Consider the following 12,190-nt stretch of genomic DNA (forward strand, 5'->3'; position numbering starts at 1 on the left):
CTCTGTGCTGACGTAGCTGCATTCTACTCCTGCTGGCTGTCAGCAGCAGGCCACAAGCTCTTCATTAATTTCCCCTCCACTATTAATTAGCCACGGCTGGAGATGCTGGCTTAATTAGGCCTCTGGGCCCAGCGGTTTTCTCCCTCTCATTACTGTTATAACCAATTTCCCATTGATCATTTAGGAAAACCAAGAAGAAAGTTCATCCCTGACATACTGCTGGTTTTAGTAACATATTAGCAGACTGGAGTCTCCTCCTAGACCCAAGTTTACATGAAGGAGCGTTACACTACAAATGTTTGAGCATGTTTGATAGACATCCACATGCTAAAACATGTTTCTTGTCTGTGTGGCATTTGCATTATAAGAAGTCCCAGGCAAGAGTGTTATTAAAAACGCAGTCAAGTACAGTGTGCATGTTGTGCTGAGGTGTAGTGGCAGCACACCTTCGGTATTTTCATGGCTGGAGGCGCGTGGCGCACCCAGGGCGTGCATGGAAATGAGGTGGGATTAAGAGGAATCCATTATCATACATTATCAGTGAGTGTGTTGGGGTCTGACAGCAATTCCTTTTAAAAGCATTGCCTCCCACAATGACATGCTGACGTCATCTTATGGAGTCTGGAGGAGCTTTACCTAAGCTAATATCTAAAAGGAAGGGGGGTGTTGCATTTTAAAACTTAGTCCAAGTTAAATGTGCATCCAAAGCTGGATGAGTTGATTACTTGTTTTTGAACATATCCTGCAGGCTTTATTGTTTCCTTTAATATAAATCAATTCTAACTGGAACTGGATATTGTTGCATTTACTGAGCTTGCATGCATTCATTTTGTCACTGTTGAGAAAATGGGAAGAAAGCTGCTTTCTATTCCGCCCATGCAAACTTCATATTACCTTAACAAAACTATATGTAAGCCATACGTTTTTAAATAAAAATCATGTTGTTCATCACTAGTGGTCTAACAGATCACAGTTGATCTGTCATCCGTTCTGATCACCCCCATGGTTTGGGCCGCATGATCCACAGATCTATAGAAATCAGTGAACTTATAAAATAAATGTACTGCAGCTACATCTCTGTATGGATAATTTGTTCTGAACACTGCTATGACTTTCCTCCTTTTCATACACCATGTCTATATTCATCATGAAGGTATGAGCCCCTGGCTGCGTAGAATATCAATCAGTAACCTAATGTTAGTAATGTTACAGTCTTCTGTAGTTCTAAACTGTGTTCAGTCCAAAAACTGGAGATATATTCCCTAAACCCATGTTCCCTGTTTGATGTTCTGTCTGACTCAGACAACAAACGTTGCAGGTGCAGCCACCGCTCCCAAAGAAAAAAAAAACTTGTTTTGGTAGATTGAAAGAAACATTTTAATTACAGGAGGATTTCTATTGTTGTTTGTATAAGTTGATTCCCTGATGGGGGGAAACACATGCTGTCATTGAAATGATGAACTCACATTTAAAATCACTTTATGAATAAAAAAGAGAGTTCAAGTTTATCCAACTGTTTCTGTCCTTATTATTTGGTAGCACTGTGTACATAGTGAAGAAAACTGAGGATGTGATACATTAAGATTAATGAAGTTAAAGTATTTTGATTTGCAGTGCTGTAAAAAATACACCGTTTCAGTCATGGCTAGCTGAGGAGTAAAAGAGTTATATTATAAGTTGTTGTTTTTTGCCAATCCAAAAAATGACAAAAATCCATAATCTGATCCAAAACATCAGATTTAGCATCATTGCACCACTATTCATTCAGGCCACAGGAAAGTCCTCTAGGTATTCATTTTCAGGGGGGAAACTCTCATGTGCGTACTGCACTGCATTGTTAATGGCGTACATCCAATACAACAGATTGATAACAAACCTGCCATCTTTTGATCTCATTGTAGAGAACTGTCCAGCTCTTCTGTGTAGATTTGCTGATTAAAAAAAACAAATACTTACCCCGAAAACAGGTTTGCTCAAAGAACAATGCATTGTTGACTTGAAGCAGGCATGTGTCTGTGAATTATTGAGATAATGGGTTAATGGGTCCAAATACATAATGTATGTGTACTGTGTAATGTTGCACGCACAAATGAGCCTCTTTGATCAACTGTGTCACCACCTCGACTTCATTTAAATTACAAATAATGTAATAATCCCAAATTATATCACAACAATAATTTGAAGGCAACTTAGAGTTTTCTATTCATAAAAGTCTGCACAACTATTTTCAAACATGCAAGTGCTTGATCTATCTTTATTTCATATAGCGGCCTCGGTGCATCACAATGGTTGAGCCATTTAATTGGCTGGTTTGTTAGTCACTAGTTTGTCCTTTAAGTGGAAAAACATGCAAATGAGTGAAGTTGAAAAACTCTGTAGCATGTATGGAAATGTAATCTTAACGAGTCTCTCAGGACTGAAGTCATACACATAAATATTCATTAAAAGCATGCAAAGGTTTATGCATTTGCTGGGCTAATGGCTAACTTTCATATTACAAATATCAAGGACACGATTATACTGCGGACGATGAAGATAACCCCTGGTGTTTAAATTCCCTGTATCACTTTGACTGATGTTATCAGAAACCAGCCAATTTACAGTCTGAGCAGGAACAGTAAATGTTTCTCTAAAAGGAACTTTGAACTTCCTTCATGATCTTTACAGATAGTGAGTGCTAAAGCAATAGAACACTATCGATATTAATCGCTCAAACTATGTGATCAAACGGTAATTGCATAAAAACAAGTGTTTACATGAAAGAAGTTCAAGCATGAATCAACATGAAATAGATCCGTCATCAAACAAAGAAGTAAATAAAAAGTTCTTCAGGGCGCTCCTTTAATCAAATATAAAGGACTTAGAGGCCTTTTGTGAGTGCAGGTGCTGTGAGTCAGCTTGAGGCTAAGTCCTGCTGACAGTAGACTTTTTCTCTGGGATTTATTTATTAATGTCATGCACTCCAATGACGCAGCAAAGTTTTATCCTAGCCATTACCTCAGGGGTCAAATCACCGTCTTTCTAACACCAACAAAAGAAATATACACTTCAGAAAAGTAGTGCCTCTTTATTGAAGGGTTGTTTGGATTATTGTGTGCATTTTCTACTCACACTGGAATAGATATCTGCGTCTGATACTGCTTAGGAAGCAGTTTACTATGCTAGATGTGCCACAGATTTAATGCCATTACCACTACCACCCTTAAAAAAAATAGAATCAAGCGGTTTCAGGTGAATTATCATGTGACGATAACAAACATCGACCTGCACCGCTTACAGAAAGTGATATGTGAGTCAGAACTAACTAAATATAAACAATCACTGTTCTCTTTCTATTCATATTATGTGTAATTTTAACCCACTAGAAGGTTACTATAAGTACTAGTCAATTTTCAAGACTATGTATCCCTTCTGTATCTGTACTGGTACATATATCAGTATAAGGAAAGAAAGTTTTCGTTTACATTCACGCTGCTATGTCTCTGTACCTGCTACTGCCTTGGTAGCCCCGTTTGGACTGACAGCAATGCTGCTTAGGCAATTAAAGTTCCTTCGCCACAGCTAGCCTTAGAGGGGATCATCTCCATCCTCAAGCATCAGGTGGCGGGTCCCAGCGTTCATTATTGCCTGCATATGCTCCCTAATGGGATTGGATTTGTACTTATGAGTCAACAGGGCTGTTATTGAATCTCACCAGCAGAAGCAATTGTCTTCTTGCAAAAACTTCCTCTTTTGCCTCCTTACTGGTGTATCTCTGCTTATGCAGCCCTGTAGGATTTTTTTCTTTCTTCAGTTATGCATAATGTAAAAAGACGATTGCGGGCTCAGAGGATGAAAGGGGTTTTACAGACTTAACTTTGTTGCAAGAGATTATTCAATTAAGGTCCTCTCTGTGGCTGAAGTCTTAGCATTTGAAGGTACGGTTGTAAAAGTGGGCATAACACACGTTTGTAAGCAGATGATGGTGGTCTGTGTGTCTCTCCCGGTTAGTGATTCCTTTGATTCGCTTTGAACTTGTGGGTGGTAGTCCTCCAAGGGGCTCATTAGCTGTAATGACAAGGCCAAGGTTTTAAAGCTAAGCAGTCAAAGATATAGTTAGTGGCTAGTACCTTCAGCAGTTTGCCTAATTTGTTAAATCCTTTGGATATCTCAGGCTTATTGATACATCAGGTAGTGCTGTTTGACACGGGGTGACTTTAAAGAAGCACTTTCTTCTCCCTCACTGGGAAGTATTCCGAGCACTGCAGACAATTCTTTATTAATGCAGCCTTCTGAATGTGCTCCTCCTTTAGTCTCTCTCTCTCTCTCTCTCTCTCTCTCTCTCTCTCTCTCTCTCTCTCTCTCTCTCTCTCTCTCTCTCTCTTTGTGTGAGCTATGCCATAGGATCCGGCTCTGGGCTCTGGCCTACATCGAGGCTTGCAGAGTTGATTCTAAACTAGCTGCGAGGGTTGCAAATGGCTGCCTCGCTCCACTCTACATCTTATGGCAGGAAGTCAGCAGAAACTCATTGAAAGTCACTTGAACTTCACCCGAGGAGAATGTTTGATTGGAGTGATTTGCCCTGAATCTAGGAACTGACAAGAGGTGTTTTTGTTCCAGATTAAATAGCTCCCCTAGAAATGAAAGAGTGATTAATTATTCATAACTGGAAAATTGGGTTGACATTGGACTGCAGGTCCAATTTGACAAGTTCAGGCTGAGTACCTGGAAAACACCGTTTGTGGTGTATGTTCAAAACATCAAAAGTAGAACGACCAAACGGAACGGGCTTAGGATATTAGTTCTCTATTAACAATGTTCAAGGTCGATAAAAAGCTGTGATTTGTCTGTTTGTCATTACTTGATTTCAGTACAGAAATCTGTATACACTGTATACACTCTATATCCACACTACAATATAACCCTAATTCATGTGTTGTTGCTTTTTCCTTTCCTTCAGCTTCAGCACTGCCTACCAGTGCATCTACTACTCTCCAGAGCACACAGCCAAAGCTCAGGAGGTCCTCAGCACCATGAGCCTCCTCCAGCCCCACATCAGCAGCTTAGCGGACCAGCTCCTCAAGGCGTCACAGGAGCACTCTTCTTCTGGACTGAGGGACTCACTCAAGAACCTGTCTGATAAGGTGAGACACCCCCCCCCAACCCTCCAGACAACCTCACATACATCAAAGCTCTCCCTTTTACTTCCCATGGCCCAAATACTTAAATCCCCCGTTTTATTCTGTTAGAAAACATTGTTGGGTAATACTTTAGCCTGAAAAGCATTTTAGATCTACACTAATCTAAGTGTAGCGATGACTTCATTTAAACCCAAATTCACCTAAAACTACTCGATTATTTGGTCTTGGGTTCCACCTCTGGCTGTTTTTCCCTTCGCAATCTGAAGACTACTCAGGTGTATGTATTGGCCTAAACTGAGTGTGACACTCTAAATTATTACCCCCACTGAGGATTAATCCTGCAACAGTGACTTTGTACCAGCCCCAGTCATATTCTGCTTTTTTTTCTCCGCAAACAAAACTACGGCATTAATAAATACTCGACCTGAATTTCAATCCAGCTGTTGCTTCGACACACAAAAACATCCACATCCACAACCTGAGGAGAAATCCATAACTCATCATAAAAACGCCAAACTAACAAAAGTGAACAGCAGCGTGGAGGTTTACTGAGTTGAGGCGTTTTTATCAGTATAATTAATGAATTACATCTGGTGCTGTCAGATTGCAATCTGTTGTGGGAGAGATTGTTTTTGCCACAGTGGAATAGAGCGCAATCAGCCCGCTTAATTGGTACATTCGCTCTGTCACCACTTCCTCTCATCCTTGATTAGACACGCACACTGTGGGCAAGTAAACCCCTGGCCTGGTCAGCACTAGCAGGGCTGCTCTCTGATTAAAATCTCAAGCTGTTTGGGTGTGTATGTGTGTGTGTGGTCTTGAGACAGTGGAGGTGTGAAACTGTGTGTTTGGGTGTGTGTTGATAGCTGATGTAAAGGTGACAACACCCCCAAAGCCTCCTGTCATGAGCAACATCACATTATTTATCAATACTTCCTTCTTCACATCAGTTCATCTATCATAGAATTCACTTGTTTTAACACATGCACAAATCTGTATAGATTAGATACACTCATAGATCTACAAACTTTTTCAGGCATTTAAACAAATCTCAGAACACTCACAGGAACATTGACAATTTCGGAAATGTGTTTATTCAATTTGTATTCATGGATTTTGTTAGCTTAATGGAGTAAGCTTAGCTATATGACTACTGGATAGCTACAGGCAGTGAGCTTAGCTCGGACTAGAAGCATTGGGGAGCCGTTAGACTTTCTACAGATGCATCAAAATCAGCCTGCAAGCACATCTAATGCTCAAGAATTTATATTTGATTTATATCTTGTGTATTTACTGCCGTAAATATGAAGCCAAATCCCTTTTTTACTGGACTTTGGCAAACTGATGAATGTCCAATCAGCCTTTTAGCACTTTTGTCTTTGTTATGATTTAAAACAGAAAATGTAACATTTGGATTTTTAAACTTTAGAGGTTCAGGTAGTACAATTTTGTAATCTTTTAAAAATAACAAGGCAAACTGTTCCCTATGGTTTCCACTCACACTAAAGCTAAGTTGACTGGCTTCTAGCGTAGCCTCTTTCTTCCACTGTTTAAGTGATAGTTGAATAAAGTAAGCTAGAATACATTTTTTTTTCTTTAGATGTGGAACAACTGACATTTTTCCTTATCATCTGAAAAATGCATTTTGTCACCAATGAGGTAATTTGTTCGTAAAAATGACAGAATTGTGACTGCAGCACATAACATCATCTATCTTTACACTCTACATTTGGCAGGAGTTGTAAATTACCGGGGAAAAGACACACACTAAATGAAAACGCCTCCATACTGTCACCTAAGGTCAGACAGATATTTGATATCGTTCTTACAGAAGTATAAATAAAGGCGAGTGCATTGAGAGTGAGTCTCTGGAGTGTCTTTGAAGTTTCTCCAATAATGACAGTGAGTCACACCTTCAGAGATTCTGGGAAACATCATGAGACACCTGCAATGAAAATCAGGAAGATGTAAGAACCTTTTTTTTTTATTTCTTATCAAGAACTCACTGACAAACCACCAGACTTAAGGCCAGATGAGTGTTTTTCAGGCACATCCTGATTTGCACAGGACTCACCAAATGCCCTGTCATTTATGCCTTTGATTCAGTTGATGATATAATTATAATCTGACAATAATTCAAATAAAAAGGGAACACATATTCTCTCCTTTCAGCTGTGTCTTGACTAAATCAAATCTCTGCTGTATTGGTTACCTGGCTTGAGCTGTGTGTGTATCGTCTTGGCATGATTGTGTTCAATTATATGGTGTATAGAGGTCTCATACGCACTAGTGAGCAAGTGTCCTCACAGCCAAGTGCTATTGGATTCTGACCAGCTCTATCCATTCAGCCTCCCTTCATCCCACAAGAGTAGTTGCACTGAGTGAAACAGCTCTATTTTTCACTCAACCCAGACCCGCTCATCCTGCAGGCTTAAACCGTTCAGGGTGAAAAGATTCCTTTACTTTTCACCATTTTTTATATCAAAGGTAACTTGTTTTTTTTTGTTTTTTTACAGTTATCTACAGAGGCTCTGCCTGACTTACACTCCTGCCAAAGTGAGATCTTATCAGCAGATATATTGAAAAAAAGACTAGCAACAGTTTTTCTCTCGAGGGAGTTTAGCCGTTCAGTTCACTAAAACAGGTAGGAGGGGATGAGCTACACTATGTGTTATTATTTTTCCATGTGGGTGAGCAAAGATTCTGTGATTTAGGCGGGATAGAAAAATAAAACTGCAATTATTACTTATCTATTTATTGGGGGGATAAGACAACTAGAGAGACAGGACATGTTGGGAGAAGAGAGTGGGGGGATGACATGCAGCAAGGGACCAGGTCAGATTTGAAGCCATGGCCGCTGCAATGAGGACTATTGCTTCCGTGACAAAACTGCTAGATAAACAGCACCCCAAAACTTCAAATGATTTAGTCCTTCTGTCTACAGGAGAACTCCTATGATGTCGAAACTTTTATCACGACATCTCCTACAGAACAGTATGTCATTAAAAGGTCTTCTGCAGATCGCTGTGGATCCTGATCTTATAGGATATAGTCCTGCCTCTGTCTGAGTATTTAGTAATACAAACATTTAATTTAATGCTTCTTTAGTAATAAAGCCAATTCCCCTTTCCTTAGTAAGGATGCATATATTACAAATCTTGTAAAGTCAGTTCATCAGCATAAAAAGTTACTGAAAAGCGCTGCCATGATCAAATATATGAGCTCCATGACACGGTGGTTAAGAAGTGCAAATATGTCCCAGATTGTTTTAAATACAGTACGCTTTTGTTCACTCATCTCAGGAAAACGATGAATAAAACATGCTCTCATAGATTGCAAATTAACACTGAGGTCAGATAAGTGGAGTTCAATTTGAATATGAATTAACATTTTAAATTCCCAGTTCCTGTTAAGTGTTTCAGTTGCTGAATCAAGCGTGGCTCTTTTTTTCTTTTTCTTTTTTTTTTTAAATGTAGTCATTGGGACATTTTTATCTTAAAATGTTTTCTTCTTTGTATGCGATTGTGTGTATCACAGATTAGTGTTCCAGCTGAGATGCTCATACTCAGGCAATTACACATGTAGTCTTAGCCATAGATTTCAGCTCTCACATCATTGACTTACAGTAATGGAACTGATTTGGATCCATGCAAGGCAATTAAAACGGGTATGAATTAAACGCAGTGGTACTTCCAGTATAGTCGTAACATGCTTCTGCTGCTCAAACATTCATCAAAAGGGCCATTTCATGTGGATAACAGTCTTTTATATTTGTTTCAAATAAAGAGAAGAACAGTGAAGCTCATGTGGAAGTGAGTTGTTTCTTAATGACTGAAACAGACTGGATGTACGAGAAGAGGAACACCATAAAACTTTCACTCTCCATCTTAAAGGAGGTTTCACAGGGAAAGCTCAAAGGAAGTAGAAACACTAAAAGTAGCTAAAGTAACAGAAGAGTCAAGTCAGTGTTGGAAACTTAGGTTAAATAAAAAGAGATCAGTTGGAAGTGTACCACAGTGCACCCCTTGTTGTGAAACATCTTGAAATGTGATTAAAGTGAAAAATCATTGTTACAGATTTAATCAGGTTTTTTTCTGTTATGGGAAATAGTTATAGTCCAAATTAGAAAGATATTATTAAAAACCTTTCTTGACATTTAACATTCTAGGACATAGATTTTGTTCTGTATTAATAGAATAAGTGTGACCATAGTGATGTGAGCAGGCAGGGGAAAGAGAGAGTGGGAGGAAATAAATATAGTTGAGAAAACAACAACAATAATAACATGTCATTTAGAGCTAACAATCTTTAAAATGCAAATAGACTCACAAAAAATGTCCAGGTGTAGAGCACATACACATATATAGTAATACACATCATGGTAACAGGAGAAGTACAACTGAATAAGAGCAGACATGCACCCACAGAGAAACATAGGAGCAAATACTGTGTCACTGTAGTTAAGAAAAGAGTTCATCTATGTATACTCCAACAGCATTTTACTTTTACATTCCATGCATGTGTGTGCTATTTTAATATTTCTCCTTCCAAACATCAAGACAAGTTACAACGTACATGACGATAATGAGATCAAAAGATGTCTCAAGTCCATACAGAAAAGAGCAGGAAACTTTGATTTTCTTTGTTTGAAGAAGTTGAATCAGTACTTCTACTTTCATTAGAGTCTTTTTTAAAGGAGTATCACAACGTAAAGTAAAGAATATGTGCACTTTTATCACCTCTGTAGAGCAGCAAGTGCCTAACATAAGAGAAAAGATCTCTCATGTTGAATCTTTAAAGCTTCATTTCAACAGAGTGCACGGCAAACCTTCAATGTCATAAAACCTTTTGAAAGTGATTCCCATCTGAGGTCAAGACCTGTGGATAAAGTTCGACTCAAAGGGCCAATATATGAATATATATACGAGAAGAAAAAGGAGATCTCTGCTTCACATTTGATGTTTCTTATACCAGCATGTTCCAGGTACTGCCTTCTTATGTTGAACTTGTAATGGCATCAGAAGCGTCAAAAGTCAAAATAGCTCCTTTATAAGAGATAAAACATTGGTTCAGGCTTGTTCAGGTCTTTCATTCCATCTGTAGTCAAACTGTTTAATCAGACTCTTTAAGAGCACCACCACCTCATATCAATAATGCTACACTAATGATAATTATATTCCTGTTTCTTGAGCTGTTGAAACAAAAAAAAATCCCCCATGGGGGATCAATAAAGTTTATCTTTATCTTAATTGAAGAAGTCCAAATACATACAGAAGTTCCAGTAGAATTCCTAAAGTTAAATGAATAGAATAATATGTAGGATTGTCCAGAAATGGATGTAATCTGTGATCTAAGGCATGCATGCATGTATAACAGTATGTGAGTGTTAATGCAAACCCACAAAGGACTAATAAGGTGTGTAGGCCTGGGCCATGAAGGTATCACAGCCTTTCTCTGCACTGGCCCTCTCCTCCTCCTGCAGACGAGCGACAGCATGGGAAGCCTGAGGGTTTACGGCCATCAAGGGGTCAACTGCCAAAAATAGTTCAGGATTGCTTCCGTTTGACATCCACATAAAACATCTGTAGCACCGGGGCTGGATTGGCCTGGGGTTCTTTTCCACACTTATCTACTTCTTTGCTGACTCAGCTTTTTCCTCAACTTCTGGCAGCCTCAACAAGCCCACTATTCAGTCCACATCAAGGGGGTAGGAGCAGGAAAAGGGTGTTTGTGCTGCAAGTATATGAACATAATGACCTTGCATGTTTTCTTTTCATGGAAGGCCTGGCCCGAGTTTTGTCAGACGGCGTTTTTCTGTGGTAATAAAATTGCTTATTGCAGTGCTAACTCAATTACTCTGGCGAGCCCTTATCATTTTTTTTACGCAGTGGCAGCAGCAGCGTGAGGCTCCTCTGTGCCCGGATCGTCATCAACTTACAGTAGCTGGCGTGTTTGAGATCAAAGGAGGTGTCCTCCTTGGAGAAACAGGCTGGAGGAGGAGTAATTGAATTGTTTGTTGTTTGCTGCTGTTTTTTTGTTGCTCACCAGTAGTGCTGTAGTAATGGAAAGCAGCGTCTCCACGGTGGAGGAAGGTGTTTATTTTCCTTGTGTCTTGTTCTCTTCCTCTGTAAATAGTAACCTGCTTCCAAAAGTGTTTCCTTCATCCACCCACTCACCTCGCCAGTGTGACAATTCCTCCTCTAAATCTCTCACTGTCTCTTTTGCTTTTTCAGCACTTTCATTTTCATTTGTTTTGCTGTCCCTCAATAACTTTTTCCCCATCTCTTTTTTTTTTTTTACTCTCTCAGACAGAGCAATTTGTTCACACACTTAAGGATGAATTGGTCAAGAGTGCTCTGCTAGCGCTGCATGCGGCACGGCCCGGGTACGTTTCCAAGAACCAGAAGCAGACTCCGGTGCAGGGAGGCCAACATCAAGGCCACATCCAGCAGAGCAGTGACCAAAACCAGAGCCCGGTCCAGGGACTGCCAGGCCACAGTCCAGCCGCGCCGGCCACTGAGAGCACCGTGGTGTGCAATAATGTGGAAGCACTACAAACCACGACTGCAGGAGAAGGTGGGACTTTGCCAGCGAGGCAAGACTCCATACCGCACCACAAAGAGTATGACGAGGAGGAATGGGTGAGTTTGATTGCAAAGCGATGTGACATATTATTACTTTAACTTCTGATCCTCATGTTAGAGGAAACTAAACTATCACTATTTTTATGTCAAACTATCTCAAAAACATGTTAAATAAGTCTGCATACCAAACAATACTCTTGTCTATTTAATTGGAGGTTTTCTAAAAGGAGTTATGACAAAGTGCAAATTATTTCATGGCATCTTTTTGATTCCGCGCCATGCTGTTCTTTTCATTGAAGTTTGTCTGACTGTTGGTTTGTTTGTCTGTGAGGACAGCATCTGCCTCACTGACAGCAGGAGCTATCAGGGTTTCTGCAAACCAATGCCTAATTATCTCTCAAAATATTCCTCTGCCTTTTAACATGCACAAACCCTATTTTTTAAGCGTCCAGGACCAAAATACACACTGCAATTTACAGTGATCAC

General features: G+C 39.7%; 1 protein-coding gene across 6 annotated transcripts in view; it reads left to right on the forward strand.

The window, feature by feature from the left end:
- inpp4b (inositol polyphosphate-4-phosphatase type II B) overlaps nucleotides 1-12,190 on the forward strand; it is a 136,814-nt gene that overhangs the window by 104,719 nt on the left and 19,905 nt on the right. For all 6 annotated transcript variants that reach the window (XM_061057476.1, XM_061057483.1, XM_061057491.1 and 3 more), the window contains 2 exons: nucleotides 4,940-5,123; nucleotides 11,429-11,761. In XM_061057476.1, the coding sequence (XP_060913459.1) occupies nucleotides 4,940-5,123; nucleotides 11,429-11,761 (517 nt within the window). The remainder of the gene's footprint in view (nucleotides 1-4,939; nucleotides 5,124-11,428; nucleotides 11,762-12,190) is intronic.

This window comes from Labrus mixtus, chromosome 2 (assembly GCF_963584025.1).
Source record: "Labrus mixtus chromosome 2, fLabMix1.1, whole genome shotgun sequence".
NCBI lineage: Eukaryota > Metazoa > Chordata > Actinopteri > Labriformes > Labridae > Labrus > Labrus mixtus.